Genomic DNA, 21,508 nt, shown 5'->3' with positions numbered 1-21,508 from the left:
TGTGGGTCTGTGTGAGTCTGTCTCTCTGTGTCTTTCTCTCATTGTGTGTGTGTGTGTCTCCGTCTCTGTGTGTGTCTCGTGTGTGTGTGTGCGCCTCTGTCTGTGTCGCTGTCTCTATATGTGTGAGTCTCTGTCTGTGTGTGTCTGTCTGTCTGTGTCTCTCTCATTGTGTGTGTCTGTCTGTGTGTATTTGTGTCTCTCTGTGTGTGTCTGTCTGTCTCTGTCTTGTGTGTGTGTGTGTCTGTCTGTCTGTCTCTCTGCGTGTGCCTGTCTGTGCGTGAATTTTGTAGGTGCTTTTGTCTACCGTTAAACCCCAAACTCCCCCAAAATATCCTAAACCCTGAATCTCCCCATCTCTCTGATATAAGTGCACTAACTAGGGCATGAAATAACGGTCACTTCGCCTCTTCTAGTGCCTTATAATTATCCTCTACACGGGGAGTAGTGATGTAAATCAACCACTGACCTCAACGACCTGCTTTAATCTGATTGGTCGCCTCACTTAAACTAATTTGCATACTCAAATTTGATTGGCCAATTGAATTTCGCTTTTTTCTGCTGTATGTTTTTCGACTCACTTGGCGTGTGAATTCTAAACTCTGATTGGCTAGTTATAACGGGCGTTCTGATTGGCCCGGGGGTGGGTCTTTAGCGGAAAAACAAGATGCCTGATTGGTCAGAATTGTCAGGGAGCGTCTGGTGAGTAGAGAGTGCGTTGAAAGAAAAAAAAAAAAAAAAAAAAGATGGCGAAACTTGGACCGCCGTTTCGGCGTGAAAATGTCCGAGAGCACGGATTTACTGTCGCTTTCTGAGCATTGAGTCCTGAAATTCACTTACGGAATTCTGTCAGAGAGGTCAGATGTCTTTTTAAGATCTTCTCGGTATGTATAAATGTTAAGAAATGTTAAATAATTGCCTTCTGTCGTGTGTCGGCTGCACCTATGTTAGGTATAGGCATCACGTTAAGGATAATCTCGCATTTATTATTGAAGTAATTCCGCTTAGAAATGCAAAACTGCTTCATTTAAGCTTTATACTATTATTTCTCTAGGCTTAGATAATTGTATAAGGCTTTTAATTCTTAAAATGCAACACATTTATCCTGCTCATTAGTATTTTCCCGAAATCGCAAATTTGTTTAATTAATTCATATAAACGTGTATCATTATTATTCTTCTTCACATACCTCTGCATGATTTTATTTCCATTCCATTACCCTGGGTTTATTTCTCGTATTTAATCCAGATAGAGATGATTTCGGGTTAAAATGACTGTGTGCTGTGTATTTTAACTAACGTTAGGCATTTCAGTGTCTCGAACAAAACAACAATAACCAAAACAAACGATATATATATCATTATATATACTATATATATATATATATATATATATATATATATATATATATATATATATATATATATAGCATCAGCTATCAATATTATGGACCCGGCTAGCGGCACGTGCGGTGCTCTTTCGTTTCGGTCGCTATGGCAACACAATTTATGTCGCTGCTCTAACAGAAAAGTTTTACTTTTAGCTATATGTTTTTATTATTATTATTTTTTAATTTGTATATTTTATTAAAGAATTATAGGAATGAAACTTTTATCACTTCGCGTTAGCATGTAGTTCATTTTGAAAAAGTCTGGCCAAATAAACAAAAAAGCTTTAAACAGGGGAGAAAAATAAATAACGCTTTATTTTACTGGAAACTGTTTGACTATCATCCATCCATCCATCCATCCATCCATCCATTGTCTATACCCACTTTATTCGTAATTAGGGTCATGGGGATCTACTGGAGCCTATCCCAGCACACATTGGGCGAAAGGCAGGGGCTGATGGACAGGTCACCAGTCCATCACAGGGCCACACACATAGACACACACACACACACACACTCACTCCTATGGGCAATTTAGAATTACCAATCCACCTAAAATACGTTACCAATCAACCTAAGGTACATGTTATTGGACTGTGGGAGGAAACCGGAGTAAACCCACGCAGGCACAGGGAGAACATGCAAACTCCACACAGAAAGGCCTTTTTGCTGTGAGGCAACAGCGCTAACCACTAAACCGTTTGCCTATTAATTTTTTAATAATTAATATTTATTAACCAGTATGTCTGTTGAGGGAATGTGTCAGTAATCCAGTAAATACCTCCATACTCGACACACACATTTACTGATTCCTTAATCAATACTTCGTTCTTTTCGTCCTTCTGTATTTCATAATTCTTTCTTTCTTCGCTCCTTTTTTTGTTGTGTACATCGTTTCTTTTCTCTCTTGGTATTTTCACTTCCGTAAGAATCCTGGTCAGGTTCTGGGCGGTGGATCCGAGGCCTCTCCACTGGGTGTGAGGTACAAAGACAGCAAGTCTGATCGTACACATTTCACACACACACACTCACGTTCACACACATCTTGAGGCGACTTACTGTCACTTATTCAGCTCATGGGATGGTTTAGGGCGGTCGGGGGAAACCAGAGAACCCTGAGAAAACTTGTATGGCAGGTGCAGTCATGTATTTCTGTACTCACTGTACAATATTTTGTCACATGATCTAAAAATAAATCCATAATACCGTACCCTGTGGTAAATTCTGTGAGGAGTAGGTTTAATATTGGCACATGCCAACCTGCTGTTACTCATCGCTTACAGATGTGTTACCCTCATCCACTCACTGTCTGACGCTTGAGTTTCAGTCATTCTGAAATTGTGGTGTGTGTGTGGTGGCTTGGGGAGAAAAACCTCTTCAGATGATAAAAGATTGCATCTCTACATTTATAACCTGATCTACTGACAGAGCAACAACGCTAACGCTGACCGCCTCTGTCCCATCACTACGAGGTAAATCATCATCACGTCCCTCCTCTGATCTCGGTATGCTCTGATTCTCATTGTGTATTCAGGTCGAGGCGGTCAGAGGGATATGGTTGTGGACATGCTGACGTCTTCCCAAGAGCAAATCCCTCCGTGTGTCACTCTGATGGAGGAAGACGGCCGGAATTCTCCCGCTGCCCTTTGTCCCAGCCGCCGCAGTGACCGTCGTCTTCAGGCTGTCCCTCACGCTCCTGTTTTTCACCGGTACAGACATCACAACTGGACATAGACATCACTTCTGAGATTTTTATTTTGAAAGGTCAAAATTTTAAGTGCCAAAGTTTTCCCCATCGTCCAGTCACCACTTAGATGAGATTCCGTGACGTTTTACATTTTTGTTCATGTTGATAGATAACGAAGTGTCATACGGTGTCAGGAATTACAATTATTAATGTTTATTTAGACACAGATCCTTCTCCTGAGCCTCCATCCACACTGATAATCATCACACTAATCCATGCTGTGCTCCATTCCTATCAGCTCCGATGATCCAGGAAGTTCCTCAATGAGCAGAAGTCCGAAGACGATCAGGATGAACCACAGCGAAGGTGTCGTCTCTTCAGAGCAGCAGCGATCGAACTCGTCAGATAGACGCAACATGGTACCATTTCTGTGTTTTTACTTTGTTTTAATCAATCAGGTGAAATGATTCCTCTCATCCCTGGTCAACTATAAGAATGTGAGTCGACTCAAGTGAATCAAGTGGGTTTTGGGTGGGTGAATCAAATGAATCAAGTAGGCTTTGGGTGCATGAATCAAGTGGGTTTTGGGTGCATGAATCAAGTGGGTTTTGGGTGGATGAATCAAGTGGGTTTTGGCTGAGTGAATCAAGTGGGTTTTGGGTGGGTGAATCAAATGAATCAAGTGGGCTTTGGGTGCATGAATCAAGTGGGTTTTGGGTGGGTGAATCAAGTGGGTTTTGGGTGGATGAATCAAGTGGGTTTTGGGTGGGTGAATCAAGTGGGTTTTGAGTGGGTGAATCCAGTGCCTTTATTTATCACAACACACGCCTGTTATTTACAGAGCACTGATGAATAATCAGAGTACAGTATCTTACTATTCCTTATTCCTATTATCTGCTTACCTACAGGTTTTCCACACTGATTTCATTATCAGATGGTTTAATAATAAACGAAGTCTCCTGAACACGTGCCTCACACACACACACACACACACACACACACACACACACACACACTTAGTCACGCTTAAGTGGAGCTGTGATTTGTAATTGCTCGTCTGTGTTCGTGTTTGTTTAATGAGTTTAATTGAGTGATGTTAATCTACTTTTATGGTCTACTGAGTTTTATACACACACAGTCTCGCACACTCACACAGTCTCTCACACACACACACACACACACACACACACACACACACACACACACACACTCACACAGTCTCACACACATACTCACACACACACATACACAGTCTCACACACACACACAGTCTCACACACACACACTTCTGTGCATTTTTTCCTGCATGATCTCGATGAAGATAGCAGTTCTTTTTTTCACTTCAATAAAATCGCTTTCTCTCTCTGTCTCTCTCTCTCTCTCTGTCTGTCTGTCTGTCTGTCTCTCTCTCTCTCTCTCTCTCTCTCTCTCTCTCTCTCTCTCTGACTGTCCCTCTGCTTCACTCCCCCCCCCCCCTCTGCTTGGCTCTATCTCTCTCTCTCTCTGTCTGTCTGTCTGTCTGCTACATGCCCCCCCTCTCTGCTTCGCTCTCTCTATCTGTCTTTCTCTCACTTTCTCTCTTTTTTTTCTCTCTGTCTGTTTCTGTCTCTCTGCTTTGCACTCTCTGTCTCTCTCTCTCTCTCTCTCTCTCTCTCTGACTGTCCCTCTGCTTCACTCCCCCCCCCCCTCTGCTTGGCTCTCTCTCTCTGTCTGTCTGTCTGTCTCTGTTTCTCTGCTTTGCGCTCTCTCTCTCTCTGTCTGTCTGTCTCTCTGCTTCATGCCCCCCCCTCTGCTTCGCTCTCTCTCTATCTGTCTTTCTCTCACTTTCTCTCTTTTTTTTCTCTGTCTGTTTGTCTGTCTCTCTGCTTTGCACTCTCTGTGTCTCTCTCTCTCTCTCGCTTGCTCGCTCTCCCTCTCTCTGCCTCCCTCTCTCTGCCTCTCTCTCTCTCTCTCTGCCTCTCTCTGTGTCTCTCTCTCTGTCTCTCTCTTTTTCTCTCTCTCTCTGTGTCTCTCTCTCTGTCTCTCTCTTTTTCTCTCTCTCTCTTTCAGGAAAGCCATGAATACAGAGAGGAGAGTCGACACAGACAGACAGAGTGAGTGTATTTCTTTCTGCTCGTCTAAACATTAGTGAAGATAAACACTGAGCCGAGCCCATGAGACCACGATCACCTGATGGGTTAGTAGCAGTGGTCACTACCCAAATGAGCACTAGGTGTCGTAAGAGGTATTCACCAGCATAGAAATCATCAAACCATCACAGATTGTTAGGGTTTTTTCCTCCCATTTTCACAGGTTTATGTTCATGTCCCTTTATGGAATGAGATTGCGGTTTCAAGGTCAGGTGTTTAAGTCAGATAATGATGGTTGATAATCAGCTGAAGCATTCTGCAGTTGATCTTTTAAGTCTGTTTACATGCAAACACTCCCAGGTCTAAAAAAGCTAAAAGACCTTTCACAATGAGCTTAATCCACAGTTCTCTTCTAATCCCTGCTATTACCCCCCGGGGTAGAGGAAGGTTTAACAGGGGTAATGTATAAGTGGGGTTTGACACAGCGGGGTGATGAAATTCTGCTCTGAAGCTTTTACACATCACGGTGAGGAACAGTGTGAAACCATGCAGCGTTAGCATGTTACGGCTGGTCGCTTAGCAACAGAAACCGAACAGAGCTTCAGCCTCGTATCAGGTGCTTTGAACGGTCACAAAAATACCACATGATGTGTAAACAAAAACAACGTCACATGGTCATGAGCCAATTGTAGGGATTTTTATTTTTATAGTCATGGTCAGAAAAGTCTGTTCAGGACAAACTGGACATAAGGAACTGAGTGAAAAAGCAGAAGCTGGATATCAACAAATGTCTGATCAACTACATTATTTAAAGTGCTGGATTTATCCAATCAGGGTTTTCGATACACAAATATGCAAATAAGCAGAAGGTTGTGGCGGGGTTTAGGAATGTAGAGTGTGAAACATCAGATTATGAAGAGCCAGGATTCGTGTTAACCCCGGGGAAAGTAGGAGCAGTGTGAAACCTCCATCTACATAACCCCAGGATTCTGTTTAACCGAGTTCATTAGGACCCAGGGGAATGTTTCATGTGAAGATTTCTCTTTTTCGATTCTTAGCCATTTGTTATCGTTATCCTGAAGTCTCACAAGAAATCTTGACTCATGAGCAAATTAGTGGAAAGGAAACGCCCATGTCTCAGTGCTCACTGACTTGATCACATGCATGTTGGGGTGCTGATTTGTGTGTCATTTGTGTGTGTGTGTGTTTTATTTTCAGAGATAAACCCACAAGGTCCTGTAAGCGCAAGTTGGAGTTGATGCCGTTGTCTTCAGGCTCAAATGACGTGACTAAAGCCCAGGATTCTGAGAAGAAAGATCTGGAAAGCCCTCCACCGGCGAAGAGATGGGTGATCGGGCCTCTTTTCCAGACGTTCAAATCCAAGATGGCAAGCTTCACGGAGATCGTCATGAGTCCAGTGCGGCTTTTCAAACCCAACGAGTTTCCGGCCGGGCCGAACAACGAATCTCCCTCCGTGACTCGCGAGAACAAGGAGGACATAGGAAATGACGGCAAAGAAGACGCCTTTCCAAAAAAAGAGAAGACAAAATTGTCAGTCGTCCAGACGCTGAATTTTGACGCCCATCCGAGTAATGTGAGCGATTCCGAGCAGAACAAAGTGACGATTTCGCAGAGCGGGTCAGAACACAGACGAGACTCAATCCCAGAGGATGATGGGTCTTACGGGTTGTTAAATCCAGCAAGCACCGGATCAACCAATCAAATTACACCTTCAGGTGTTCAGCAATGCAGCAGTGAAGAAAACCAGAACTCCATCAATTCACATCCGCTCTCACGCACAGGCACAGACTCTGTCAGGACAAGCCTTAGAAAAGGTTCTGCGAAAGCCGCTTTGCGTGAACGGAAGCCATCGGATGAGCTAACCAAGAACACGGAACCAGAAGAGAAGAGTAAAAGCCGAGATCAGGATCAGCCTTTACCTAAAAAGTTAAGGCTTCCGACTCCAGCTGTCGGAAAGAGGAAGAAAGGTAGAGAACCGGAGAGACGTGAACGAGAGGAAACGGTGAAAAGCGTGGGGAAAAAAGGCACAGATGGAACATCGGAGCAAGAGGAAGGATCTCCAGAGGTCACGCAGATCAAGACTTTGGAAAACCCGACGCTGATTCAGACTCTTAAACGGAGAGAGCCTTGTGTCTCAGTTGAGCGCCTTAGCATGTGCGGTAGTGTTGTTGTTCACGTGTCAGACTTAAACTCTTGTAATTCCTCAAAGGGAGAGAGAATGGTTCTGACGCGAGCATCCAGGAGTAGAAGTAAAAGGGAAAACAATGTGACATGTCGGTCAGTAGCCTTGGACGCCACGAGCGTTTCCACCTCATGTATCTCCCCTGATCTTCTCAGCACAATCATAACAAACGATTCGACCTCAGCGGGAGGTCCTCCGTCGACAGGATCCGTGACGTGTGCGAGTTCCCGCACAAGACGACAGCGTAAGCACAACAAACCAAGTGAAGAGAGGAAACCTGACCCTGCAGGAAGCTGCTGCAGTGATCTGGCAGATTGTTTAAGATCAAGCAATGGAGCATCAGAGCATTCACAACAGGCACATAAGAACAATATCCATCGAGCAAAGCACAACTCGGAGACCGCCAAAAAGACACGCGTTAGCAAGAGGAGAAGAGTTCAGAGACACGTGGAGGCATTCGAAGATCAGGGGATGTCCATGTCTCTGACGCTGAAGGTCGGTTCTGGATTGGATGGGGAAAAGGACACGAGCTCTATCATGACCTGTGGAATAAGGACGAAGGGCAGGAAAATGGGAGAGGACGTTATTATAGCGGACGCTTCCTGTCCATCTGGAACGACACCTGTGGAACATTTTTACGTGAAAGATGACCACGATGCTGAGAAGCCAGAGGCTGACCAACAGAGAAGATGGTGTGTGTATTCAGAGAGAAGAGAAACACAGGAAGACGACCCGAAAGCGGGTCCGACGTCTTCAGGCTGGAATCGACTCCAGCGAAGCCTCTCCTGCCCGGACATCACCTCGCTGCAGCACGGAAACGACTCCCCTAAGGCTCCCGTCCACGACAAAACCCTCTGTCCTCCCTCTCCCCTGAGAAAGGGACCTCATGTAAATGTAAACGTTCCCTCTCCGGTCAAGCGAACCCGCAGGCACACGGTGTGCAGCGTAGAGATCGAGCGCGAGATTGCCCCCTTGTGCCTCCGCAAGGAAGTTTATCCCAACTGGGGCAGCACTTCCAATCATTCCTACTCTCACACTCCGTCCAAATCCTTGGCGGCCCTCGTGTCCCGTTTTTTATCGAGCCCGCTCGCATTCCTGTCCAAGAAGTCCAGTCGAGGACACGGCGATGACAGCGGATACGGAGCCAGCAGTAGCGACCTCGCGACTGTGTCGTCGTCTTCTCCTTCACCACCTTCGCTAAGTTCTCCCGCTATCTCCAGAGCACCGGGCGGATCCGCTTTCTATGCCGACACTCCTCACGCTCTCCAGCAGTCCCCTCTGTCCTCACACAGCAGGTAATCCAACACCGTACCTCCATGCTAGAGGAAACACTTCTCACAAACTTCATTGACTGAATTTTCAACCTATTTTTATATTTTATTTGATATTTTCTTTTCTCAGTGTGTTCGACGCTGTATCGATGGAGACTGATGGTGTTGCTCAGCAGGAAAGGGAAGAAATCGAGCGATCCTCAGCCGTATCCGAGGAGAAGGCTTTGTCCGACTCGGAGATTAAGGTGCAGTGAAACAGCCATACAGTTTATTGTAGAGAGTCGAGCTGTGGATTAAACCGTCCTCCTCATCCCTTTACACTGATGGTTTACTAGTCGGAATTCGAATCATTTTCATCCACTTTGGCAACCGGGAATAGGACCGCCTCCTGGAGAATTCATAGTGCAGTTATAACCTCCCTGCACATTTGAACGCTGAGTGTAGACCGCCTCCTGGAGACTTCATAGTGCAGTTATAACCTCCCTGTACGTATGAGAGACTGAAAGGTCTGTAATGACTCGTTATCCTGACATGGGTGTATTTATTTTTCCAGACCGACAACAAGCAAGTGGAACGGAGAAAAGTTTCCTCCATCCGCATCCGCAAGACTCTCCCCAAACCCCAGTACAATCTGACACCGATGGGTCTCCCCAAAGCCGTCCGGTCAGTTACCACCTGCTCTATCCTTGTCAGGCACATTGTGTGTGTGTGTGTGTGTCGGTGTCTGTGTATGTGTCTCTGTATCTGTGTGTGTGTTTGTGTCTGTATAGTTTTGCTCATAAGTTTACATACCCTGGCAGAATTTATGATTTCTTGGCCATTTTTCAGAGAATATAAATAACACAAAAACTTTTCTTTCACTCATTAGTGTTTGGCTGAAGCCATTTATTATCAATCAACTGTGTTTACTCTTTAAATCATAATGACAATAGAAACTACCCTGATCAAAAGTTTACATACCCCAGTTCTTAATACCGTGTATTGCCCCCTTTAACATCAATGACAGCTTGAAGTCTTTTGTGGTAGTTGTGGATGAGGGTCTTTATCTTCTCAGATGGTAAAGCTGCCCATTTTTCTTGACAAAAAGCCTCCAGTTCCTGTAAATTCTTGGGCTGTCTTGCATGAACTGCACATTTGAGACCTCCCCAAAATGGCTCAATGATATTGAGGTCAGGAGACTGAGATGGCCACTCCAGAACCTTCACTTTATTCTGCTGTAGCCAATGACAGGTCGACTTGGCCTTGTGTTTTGGATCTTTGTCATGTTGGAATGTCCAGGTACGTCCCATGCGAAGCTTCCGGGCTGATGAGTGCAAATTTTCCTCCAGTATTTTTTGATAACATACTGCATTCATCTTGCCATCAATTTTGACCAAATTTCCTGTGCCTTTGTAGCTCACACATCCCCAAAACAGCAGCGATCCACCTCCGTGTTTCACAGTAGGAATGGTGTACCTTTCATCATAGGCCTTGTTGACTCCTTTGCAAATGTAGCGTTTATGGTTGTGGCCAAAAAGTTCAATTTTGGTCTCATCACTCCAAATGACTTTGTTCCAGAAGGTGTGAGGCTTGTCTCTGTGCTGTTTGGTGTATTGTAAGCGGGATACTTTGTGGCATTTGCGTAGTAATGGCTTTCTTCTGGCAACTCAACCATGCAGCCCATCTTTCGTCAAGTGCCTCCTTATTGTGCATCAATTGTGTGAAACAGCCATGCCACATGTTTTCAGAGAGTCCTGTATTTCACCTCAAGTTATTTGTGGGTGTTTCTTTGCATCCCGAACAATTTTCCTGGCAGTTGTGGCTGAAATTTTAGTTGGTCTACCTGACCGTGGTTTGGTTTCAACAGAACCCCTCATTGTCCACTTCTTTATTAGAGTTTGAACACTGCTGATTGGCATTCTCAATTCCTTGGATATCTTTTTATATCCCTTTCCTGTTTTATACAGTTCAACTACCTTTTCCCGCAGATCCTTTGACAATTCTTTTGCTTTCCCCATGACTCAGAATCCAGAACTGTCAGTGCAGCACTGGGTGAAAGATGCAAGGGTCTGTCAGGAGTCCAGAAACTCATTGACCTTTAATACACACACACTAATTACAAGCAAACAGATCACAGGTGAGGATGGTTACCTTTAATAGCCATTCAAACCCGTTTGGGTCAACTTGTGTGCATGTTATCAGGCCAAAATCACCAGGGTATGTAAACTTTTGATCAGGGTCATTTGGGTAGTTTCTGTTGTCATTATGATTTAAAAAGAGTAAACACAGTTGATTGATAATAAATGGCTTCAGCCAAACACTAACCATGAGTGAAAGAAAAGTTTTTGTGTTATCATTTATATTCTCTGAAAAATAGCCAAGAAATCATAAATTCTGCCAGGGTATGTAAACTTATGAACACAACTGTGTGTGTCTGTCTGTGTGTGTCTGTCTGTCTGTGTGTGTGTCTGTCTGTGTGTGTGTCTGTCTGTGTGTGTGCGTGTGTCACTGGATCTGTGTGTGTAAGTGTCTGTGTCTCTGTCTGTGTGTATGTTTGTGTCTGTGTGTGTCACTGGATCTGTGTGTGTAAGTGTCTGTGTCTCTGTCTGTGTGTATGTTTGTGTGTGTCTTGCTGATTATCTGCATGTGCGTGTTTAAGTATCTGGATCTCTCTGTGTGTGTGTGTGTGTGTGTGTGTGTGTGTGTGTACACGGACATGTATACAAATGCAGATGTTGTGTATTTTCAGGATAAAGAAGAAAGTTTTTAGCGTGGAGGAGATCTACACAAACAAGAACTTCAGCAAGCCTCCTGAAGGGTGAGTGCTTCAACACGCTTCTCACCACACACACACACACACACACACACACACACACACACACACACACACAGAGCTGTCACAGTTTTACATCATCACTGTGTGCACACCCAGTCAACACATACTGTCTGCCTATGACACACCCCGCCCACTGTGCTGTGATTGGCTGGAAGCCTGTACATCATGTAACTGCAAAGCATAACAGATTACTTCCCAAAAAGTAATGTCTGTGTGTGTCTGTCTCTGTCTGACGTCTGATTCTGTATCACATAGACACACACACGTCACACACACACACAGACACAGAAACGCACACACACACACACAGACGTCACACACACATCATGCACAGATGTCACAGACACAGAAACACACAGACAGAAAAACAAACACATACAACACAGATGTTAAACACATAGAAACACGCAGACGCACACACACACAGATGTCAACACAAACACACACGCACACACAGACGGAAACACCAACACACACACAACACAGAAAGAAACATGTCACAGACAAACACACGGACATACACAGATGTCAAACACACACACAAACAGACAGAAAGAAAGACACACACAGACAGAAAAACAAAAACACAGACCTACACACACACGCAGACGTCACACACAGACATCTCCACACACAGATGTCACCACGTGCAGAAACGGACAGACACACACAAACGTCTCTCTCACACACACTTTTTTTTATCACTTTATTTTCCACTACACCAGTCTACAGTTCAACAACAAAAAGAACTATCTCATTTACTAAGGCAGATTAGAGAATTATAAACTAAGCACAGGAGTCTGATCTAGCGTGCAAAGAGTTGGTCAAGGCTGCAGGTTTTCATTCCAACCAATCAGAGGCCACACCTGACTCCTTTTCCTTTTTATCCCTCCAGACGCTTAGAGACCATATTCGAAGTCCCTCTCAGCCGGCGAGACGGTTCCCAGTCCCTGATTGGTCCGAAACGGGTAAAGCGCTTTGTCGAGTTTCAAGAAGTAGGCATGACCCGGAAGCCAAGGAGGCCTCTGGTTGGCGGCGGAGGAGGAGGAGGGGGTGGAGCTCAGAGGAAAGCAGTGGGGAATCCCGGGATGGGGCGAACGCGCAGAGGCAGGGAAGAAGAAGTGCTTCATTTGCAGGACTTCGATTCACTCCTGTGCTCGAAACTGAACGAACTGGACGTGTGGATGGCCAGGGAACAGATGGTTTACTGAAACCTGCCCTTGCGCGGGTTTCTGTGCTGGACGCTTGTACAGTTTTAACATGAGGGTTGTATGACGGCTAAATGCTCTTATAACGTTATATCCTGAGGGACTGAAGTGAGGGAGAGAGAGAAAGCACTTAACCTCACCTGATAATTCAGTTAATTCACTGATTTAATAACCGATATCTGTCTGATCAATGATCTGATTCAACATCCGTCCAAGTTTAGCATTTTACTCACACGAGAATAATTTATAGACCCGATACTGACTGTTATATCTCTCAGCTATTTCATAATTTCTAATAGAAACTCCTGGAGGAAGCGACCTCTTGACTCACTCACCATTCGTGCATTTCACGAACTTGCACCAACACTGTCGCTAGGCAACCGGGGGAAGCAAACCCGAGCGTGGAGGAAATGCCTCCTTCGGAAGTCATAAATGCCACAAGAGTGAGCTGTTTACACGAGGAACACGGTTCCACTTCAGCTGCTCCTCCCTGTGTGGTTAGGGTTATTTTTTGCTGCAGTAGATTCATTCACAGATGAGATGACCGCTAAATATTCCCGAAATATTACTGGTACTGAAAATGGATAATAAATAAATAGTTCCACGTCTGCCGTTCGTTCCGTCATTAAGGTGCCTGAATAGATCACTCGCTCTCTCAGGGTACTGTTATTTTGTTTTAAACATTGTTGTTGTTTGTTGTTGTTTGTGTAAACACTTTTGTAAATAGGAATTACGGGACATCGGTTTGTAATTTTTCCAGTCAGGTTTCTCAAAGACGAATCACATCACACCGTCCATCATGTTGTCATGTGTTTATTGTTAATGCTTTTTTTTTTTTTAAAACGATAAATAAGAATAAATACAAACAAACTTGTAGCTACAAGAGCGTCCATGTTTGTACGATACAGACAACTGTTTTCTGTGTAATATATATATATATATATATATATATAAAAAATTTTCCTCATTTTTTTGTGGGTTTTATTTGGTCATGGTTATACTTGTGCAGTTGCTTGTAAACGTGTTCTTTAAAAAAATACAAAACTGAGTAATGTAGCTGAAAATAATAATACAGTGTTTATGACGAATGTAACACAATCTCCTGCTTCTTGTTGGAGGGGGAGGGGGAGGGGGGGTATCTCGACGTGATCTAATACTGTACACAAAACATGTATGCTATACTGTCATAAACAACAACGACGTACACTCGCAAAAATAAAGGTTCAACTCTTTCTGTTATAGCGTCCCGATGGGAAATGGGATCCTGGGACGTTTTCATTCAGTATAAAGAAGAGAAAATGGGTTCGATATCAACGTTTGTGTGTGGGAAAAATTAACCTGGAACTTTTCTATGAATACATCACCCCTAGTAGGCTGTGTAAAAAATCCTTCAGAAACACGACAACTTCCTGAGTGTCTGCTTTCATATGAGCTTCATATTAACCACCACTGTGGAGCTGGGACATGACGAAGACCTTCAATCGTCAACAAAACGGGAGGAAAGTCCAGGTGTATGTGCTCTAAATAGAGTTAAGTAGATGTTTGTTGATCTATAAAGAACCTTTAAACATCTATGAAACCGTTTCCATTAAGAACCTGATACTGGGAATATGTGAAAACCTCTTTTCGGGTTCTTTATTTTTGAGAGTGCACCTGTATTCGGGTTGTTCGGGAGAAGCATCGCGTTCGAGACGCCTTCACATCGATAATGTCTCTCAGGCACATCGATGTGTTTGGAACAGTACGGGATTTGAGATGAGCTTTTATATAAAACTTGTAACAGCTACGTGAAAAGTAATAAAAAAAATACATCTTGTTCTCTTGTATAAAGACACTTCCTGTAACTCGTAATGCAAATATAATATGTAGAAACAATAACATTAATGCTCGCTGGTCATCTGGGAGAATTTCTATCACAGTGAAAACCCAGAGTCCAGATTTCCAAAGTCGAGTGGTTTGGTCCATCATAAATTTTTTTAAATAGATTTATGTATTCGATGCTGAGTAATGCATGTTTATCGTGATCTTCTGGATGCTCCTGTTGTCTGCAGTTTTTCAGACCCGTCTTCGTCACGGTCAGACTTTTCTGGGATCATTTCATGCCTAAAGGCTTTTGTTTTGAGTTTCGTGGGTCCACTGTTAAAAGTTTGAGACCTTATGCACTGTCCAAATTCTGTTGTCCAGTCTGAAATGTCCTTTGAGATCTCTCAAAAACTAGTTTATATCAAGTGATTGGATTTTGGAACTGACTCCAAAAGTCTGATTGAAAAATTTAAGATATTTCTCCTGAGAAGAAGAACTGGACCTGCTGGTGGTGGTTTTGGTGCTGGGGATGGAATCGGTCCATCATTAATGCTGTTTGTGTCCAGTTCTTGTTGATGCTCTTGCTTGAGTTTCTCTGTTTGATGTTTCAAGGTTTCATCAGCTTCACACCTCATGCTTCCATATTGTCTTGCACTTTTTGTTTGCAGTAGTCTTGTGGTCTCATGGCACCATTCTCAGGGATTCTCAGGCCTGTGTGTCTCAGCTCTGGAGCTCCGTGGCCCTGAGTCTGTCTGGGTTTTTTTTTTTTTGTTTTTTTGTTTTTTTTGGGGGTTTGTGAGTCTCCGAGCTGAGATTTCTTTTAAGGCTCAGATGTCTGTCATTTCCCGCTGCTGTGTTTTAGTTTATAAACGTCAGCAGGTACGAGAGCAGTCCCAGCAGCAGTATGATGAGGATAATGAGCAACGGCAACGCCACTAAGGCTCCTACTCCCCAGTATAAGGTTTTTCTGGAATATTCTTTCGCTTTCTGCGAAGGTTTACCTTCGGACGTCTTGTTTTGCTCTCGGGTCTGTGGAGAAAGAGGAAGAAGGGGCGAGGTTAACAGGAGGTAAGGATTATTTTTAAAAATGTTTTGGTTTACACGTGTAAAATGCTGGTTCTTGACTGAGTCTGGTTTCTAAATGTGATGAAATATGTCTAGAAGAATGTGGGGAGAGAGAGGGAGAGAGACTGGGAGAGGAAGATAGAGATCGAAAGACTGGGAGATAGAGATAGGGAGAGACTGGGAGTTACAGAAAAAGAGAGAGAAACTGGGAGAGAGAAGAAGGGAGATAGAGAGACTGGGAGAGAGAGAAAGGCTGGGAGATAGAGAGACTGGGAAAAAGAAAGACAGAGAGAGCGAGAGAGAGAGACTGGGATGACTGGGAGAGAGATTTTGAGAGACTGAGATGGAGACAAAAAAAAGGTGAAAGACTGAAAGAGAGACTTCATAAGAGTTGGACAGAGACAGGGGAGACAGAAAAGAAGAGAAACAGACAGGAGAGTAGGAGAAAGAAGCTGAGAGAGAGAGAGAGAGAGAGAGAGAGAGAGAGAGAGAGAGAGAAATGTAGATGGAGAAAAGAATTCTACCAAGACAGAAACAAACACACACCTGTGTATCCCTCAGTGTGTGTGTGTGTGTGTGTGTGTTTCCTACCTTAACTGAATAGATGAGGGACACGATGCCGACGCAGGACAAGCCGCATATGATGCTGCAGATGGCCAACTTCCTGTAGTCTCTGACTCGGAGGTGTTGATCATCAGATCCTTTCTCCACGTCCACCAAGGTCGAGTTGGTTGCTGCGGTCAGCGGTGTGCTGGGGGTCGCTTCGTGGGTCATTTTTTTTCTACATCGGAAACAAACACATCGTCCTGCTCAGTAAAGTGGTGGAGTTATAGTACAGTCTGCGTCATGAGAGTATTCTGTTTTCAACAAGCTCCAGTTTCATTTCGTTTCGACATTTCAACAATAACATCCCCTCTTTAGTCACACACACACACACACATACACACATACACACACACATACACACACACACACACACATACACACACACATACACACACACATACACACACACACACATACACACATACACACATACAGTGTTGTCTCAATAGCACTGAGGTTAAAATGTGTGGCTTGAGGTTGTGAAAAAAAACATGCAGCTCCACCAAACAGACTGAAGTGAAACTTTCTCTAAACAGGAAAGCAGCTGTAAAGAAAGGAACTGTAGAGACAGGAAATGAGTTTAGAGAGGAAATGAGTTCGAGAAAAGTCGCTGACGAAATCATGAGCTTCAATAGAAAAAAGAAGTTGAGAAAAAGAGGCAAACTTTTTTTTTTGGGAGAGGGAGAGAGTCGGGGGGAGACTTCCGAAGAATCTGAAATGGAGATGGATGAGAGAGAGAGAGAGAGAGAGAGAGACAGAGAGGGGGAAGAGATAAAGAAAAAGAAAAACAGATGGGGGGAGAAGAGACTGAAGAAAGAGGGAAAGAGAGGGAGACTGAAATGGAGATAGACAGAGGAGACAGAAAAAAGATAAACAGACGGGGGGATACTGAAGACAGAGAGAGAGAACGAGAAAGAGAGAGAGAGACTAAAATGGAGATGGACAGAGACAGACCAGACAAAATAAATAGAGAAAGACAGACAGAGAGGGGGAAAAGATGGAGAGACTGGAAAGAAAGAGAGAGAGAATGAAGTGAAGTAAAGTGAAGTGAACTGGAGATGGACAGAGACAGAGCAGACAGTAAAGAGAGAGAGAGAGAGAGAGAGAGAGAGAGAGAGAGAGAGTGTAAATGGAGGGTCAGTGTTATAAAGTGTTTTTAGTCCAGCGACTACGTCATGCTGTGGGCGGAGCTAAGAAAAAAGAAACTTGGAATATACACTAAACATGAATGTGCTTCAGTTTGTTGTTTTTGTGGTTTTGTTACTCTGGTGTGCAGGGTGTGTGTGTGTGTGTGTGTGTGTGTGTGTGTGTGTGTGTGTGTGTGTGTGTGTGTGCAGTAAATCCTGATGATCAGGAAAAACCATGCTACCATTTCCATTGAAAATCACATCATAAGAATAAAACTGTTTTGTGTTGCTGCTACAGAGCACTCAGGTTACACACACACACACACACACACACTCACACTCACACACTCACACTCACACTCACACACTCACACACTCACACTCACACACACACACAGACTGTGACACTTCTACTGTAACACAATCAGTTTACCTCAGATTCACCTTTCTGTTTCTACACAGAGAGACAGAGAAACAGTCTCTCTCTAAATGTTTCCTCTTTTTATCCATCTCTTTATCTCTCTCTCTGTCTGTCTGTCTGTCTGTCTGTCTGTCTATCTATCTATCTGTCTGTCTGTCTGTCTGTCTGTCTGTCTGTCTGTCTCTCCATCTGCCTGTCTGTCTATCTCTTTTTTTTGTCTGTCTCTCCATCTGCCTGTCTGTCTCTCTGTCCATCTGACTGTCCCTCCGTCTGTCTGCTTGTCTTGTCTGTTTTTCTACGTCTGTCTGTCTGTCTGTCTGTTTCTTTGTCTGTCTGTCTATCTATCTGTCTGTCTGTGTCTGCCTGTCTGTCAGTCTCTCTGTTGGTCAGTCTCAGTCTGTCTGTCTCTCTCTCTCAGTCTGTCTCTCTCTCTCTCTCTCTCTCTCTGATGGAGCAGCTGTTATCCTTCTCAGGTGTGCAGTATTATGTGAGAATTCTAGAAGATTCCTCCTCCAGACTGAAAGTCAGTGGAACGGTGCGCTCTTCTCCCGTAGACGTCTCTCTGGTCTTCATGTTGGTTTATCCTTTTTAACTAAAGCAGTCTTTACAGGCGAAACCCAGAACTGAGACCAAGATCAGACGCCTGACTCAACAACATGGAGTCCAGCTGGAAGACTACAAACATGGCCGCCGAGAACTACGACCCCCAGACTGTCTCACCTTCTCACTCCCACTCTGTGTCTCTTACCAAAGCCTCTCTGAATCTCTCCGGCTTTTCGTTTAGTACATTCAGAGTTGAAGCGGTCATGCTAACAGATCACACCTGGGCCTCGAGAAACACCTGTGTGGCAGCGATCCAATATTTTTGCTCACCAAAAATCTCCCACAAGTGCTGTCGTAAATATCAGAAACGAAAGCTGAAATAATTATTTTTTTCGATCCCAAACTAAAGAATTAGCCTAGTTTTTCCGGTATTTTCTGTGAGGACGGTGTGTGTGTGTGATGTGGTTGTTTACTCATTGCAGCAAAAAGCTCTCTTATCACACCATAAAGGTGTAATCTACCTGTGTGTGTGTGTGTGTGTGTTACGCTAGCATGAGCACAGTATTTACTGTGTGTGTGTGTTAGCATGAGCACTGTTTTTACTGTGTGTTAATATGAGCACTGTATTTACTGTGTGTGTGTGTGTGTGTGTGTGTGTGTAGCTCAACACATTCCATGACGTGTGTGTTATTTTTGTCAGCCTCCAGCACGCTGTACATTCCTTATCTCAGGGGAGGCTTTAAAAAGGCGCGGCCGGTGCTTTATGATTCACGGTTTCAGAGATTCTGGAGAATCCAGTTGGAATCTCTGAAGTCACAAAAAAAAAAAAGAAAGAAAGAAAGAAAGAATGACAGTAAAAAAAATAAAACCCAGACAATACAGAAAGAGTGACCACTGAAAACAATTCCTGTTAGTGAGAGGAAAGGAGTGTGTGTGTGTGTGTATATGTGTGTGTTTTAGTGTGTGAGTGGGGGGGGGGTGTAGGAGTCTGTGTGGGTGTGCATGTTTGTACATGTGTGTGTGTGGGTGGGTGTGTAACACTGATTACTGTTCAATCTGTGCTGCTCACTGAGGAACACACCTCGAATGAGCACATGTGACTGAGAGCACACACACACACACACACCACACACACTAAAACACAAACTAACATATATATATACACTATATTGCCAAAAGTATTCTCTCACCTGCCTTGACTCGCATATGAACTTAAGTGACATCACATTCCTAATCCATAGGGTTCAATATGACGTCGGTCCACCCTTTGCAGCTATAACAGCTTCAACTCTTCTGGGAAGGCTGTCCACAAGGTTTAGGAGTGTGTTTATGGGAATTTTTGACCATTCTTCCAGAAGCGCATTTGTGAGGTCACACACTGATGTTGGACGAGAAGGCCTGGCTCTCAGTCTCCGCTCTAATTCATCCCAAAGGTGTTCTATCGGGTTGAGGTCAGGACTCTGTGCAGGCCAGTCAAGTTCATCCACACCAGACTCTGTCATCCATGTCTTTATGGACCTTGCTTTGGTCACTGGTGCACAGTCATGTTGGAAGAGGAAGGGGCCAGCTCCAAACTGTTCCCACAAAGTTGGGAGCATGGAATTGTCCAAAATGTCTTGGTATGCTGAAGCATTCAGAGTTCCTTTCACTGGAACTAAGGGGCCAAGCCCAGCTCCTGAAAAACAACCCCACACCATAATCCCCCCTCCACCAAACTTTACACTTGGCACAATGCAGTCAGACAAGTACCGTTCTCCTGGCAACCGCCAAACCCAGACTCGTCCATCAGATTGCCAGATGGAGAAGCGTGATTCGTCACTCCAGAGAACGCGTCTCCACTGCTCTAGAGTCCAGTGGCGGCGTGCTTTACACCACTGCATCCGACGCTTTGTATTGCACTTGGTGATGTATGGCTTGGATGCAGCTGCTCAGCCATGGAAACCCATTCCATGAAGCTCTCTGCGCACTGTTCTTGAGCTAATCTGAAGGCCACATGAAGTTTGGAGGTCTGTAGCGATTGACTCTGCAGAAAGTTGGCGACCTCTTCGCACTATGCGCCTCAGCATCCGCTGACCCCGCTCCGTCAGTTTACGTGGCCTACCACTTCGTGGCTGAGTTGCTGTCGTTCCCAAACACTTCCACGTTCTTATAATACAGCTGACAGTTGACTGTGGAATATTTAGGAGCGAGGAAATTTCACGACTGGATTTGTTGCACAGGTGGCATCCTATCACAGTTCCACGCTGGAATTCACTGAGCTCCTGAGAGCGACCCATTCTTTCACAAATGTTTGTAAAAACAGTCTGCATGCCTAGGTGCTTGATTTTATACACCTGTGGCCATGGAAGTGATTGGAACACCTGATTCTGATTATTTGGATGGGTGAGCGAATACTTTTGGAAATATAGTGTACATATATATATAAGATGGACACACTGACTGACATGCACACACTAAAACACACACACACTGACTGACACACACACTGGCACCCAGACAGACACACTGACTGACACACACACACACACACTGGCACCCAGACGGACACACTGACTGACGGACACACACACACACACACACTGGCACCCAGACGGACACACTGACTGACGGACACACACACACACTGGCACCCAGACGGACACACTGACTGACGGACACACACACACACACTGGCACCCAGACGGACACACTGACTGACACACACACACACTGGCACCCAGACGGACACACTGACTGACAGACACACACACACACACACTGGCACCCAGACGGACACACTGACTGACAGACACACACACACACACACACACACACACTGGCACCCAGACGGACACACTGACTGACGGACACACAGAGTTTAGCCGGTTATGGAGTTGCGTGTAACCTTTAATCTGCTCATGAGAAGAGAGTTTCATACTCACACACTGCTCAGGGTTTGTGGGAGGAGACGGACGAAATTCCAGAGTGCTCGTTTAATGTCTCGTAACAACTCGACTCCTTTATCTCAGGTGATCCGATCCGATCCTTTAATCCGGGAGTCTCCTCTGATCTGGTGTCTTTCCCGTCCTCCGGTTCCTCTCACAGACCTCTGGACTCCAACTGTACGACTAATACAATAATAAATACTCAATAAATAAATCTGTGTGTGAGAGAGAGAGACTGTGTGTGTGTGTGTGTGTGTCATAAGAATAGTTACACTTCCTTTCTTGAAACATGTTATACCAGACCCACATCTCTGTGGGAGTGAACTACCACACCTCCTAATTCTCTCTCTCTCTCTCTCTCTCTCCCTCTCCCTCCCTC

The 21,508-nt window shown here is 44.4% G+C and overlaps 2 protein-coding genes across 4 annotated transcripts; one reads left to right on the top strand and one right to left on the bottom strand.

Moving 5' to 3' along the window:
• The first annotated feature begins 720 nt into the window (after positions 1-720).
• prr14 (proline rich 14) lies at positions 721-13,523 on the top strand. 3 transcript variants are annotated; one of them, XM_058404403.1, is made up of 9 exons: positions 721-854; positions 2,922-3,096; positions 3,373-3,493; positions 5,124-5,167; positions 6,362-8,641; positions 8,748-8,862; positions 9,171-9,280; positions 11,346-11,414; positions 12,328-13,523. In XM_058404403.1, exons 2-9 carry the CDS (start codon positions 2,942-2,944, stop codon positions 12,641-12,643), a joined length of 3,210 nt encoding a protein of 1,069 aa, XP_058260386.1. In that variant the 5' UTR covers positions 721-854; positions 2,922-2,941; the 3' UTR covers positions 12,644-13,523. The 3 variants fall into 3 exon arrangements, with proteins under 3 accessions (XP_058260386.1, XP_058260383.1, XP_058260394.1); XM_058404400.1 differs by having other exon boundaries at positions 723-881; XM_058404411.1 differs by lacking the exon at positions 721-854 and adding an exon at positions 1,502-2,859.
• A 236-nt stretch (positions 13,524-13,759) lies between these two features.
• LOC131362520 (transmembrane protein 265-like) lies at positions 13,760-21,463 on the bottom strand. Its single transcript, XM_058404554.1, has 3 exons — positions 21,127-21,463; positions 16,100-16,289; positions 13,760-15,472 (listed from the first exon to the last, which is right to left on the bottom strand). The coding sequence occupies exons 2-3, from the start codon at positions 16,280-16,282 to the stop codon at positions 15,302-15,304; spliced, it is 354 nt and encodes a 117-aa protein (XP_058260537.1). The 5' UTR covers positions 16,283-16,289; positions 21,127-21,463; the 3' UTR covers positions 13,760-15,301.
• Between the last annotated feature and the right edge of the window lie 45 nt (positions 21,464-21,508).

This window comes from Hemibagrus wyckioides, linkage group LG02 (assembly GCF_019097595.1).
Source record: "Hemibagrus wyckioides isolate EC202008001 linkage group LG02, SWU_Hwy_1.0, whole genome shotgun sequence".
In the NCBI taxonomy this organism is placed as follows: Eukaryota; Metazoa; Chordata; class Actinopteri; order Siluriformes; family Bagridae; genus Hemibagrus; species Hemibagrus wyckioides.
Note: the sequence above shows the minus strand (reverse complement) of the source record. Positions and strands in the feature narration are given on the sequence as shown.

Coding starts and splice junctions, on each gene's coding strand:
- prr14 (XM_058404403.1), top strand. CDS start 2,942: ATGGTTGTGGACATGCTGACGTCTTCCCAAGAGCAAATCCCTCCGTGT. Junction 3,097..3,372: donor CACGCTCCTGTTTTTCACCG/GTACAGACATCA, acceptor CATTCCTATCAG/CTCCGATGATCCAGGAAGTT. Junction 8,642..8,747: donor CCTCTGTCCTCACACAGCAG/GTAATCCAACAC, acceptor TTCTTTTCTCAG/TGTGTTCGACGCTGTATCGA.
- LOC131362520 (XM_058404554.1), bottom strand. CDS start 16,282: ATGACCCACGAAGCGACCCCCAGCACACCGCTGACCGCAGCAACCAAC. Junction 15,473..16,099: donor CCCTCATCTATTCAGTTAAG/GTAGGAAACACA, acceptor CTTTCTCCACAG/ACCCGAGAGCAAAACAAGAC.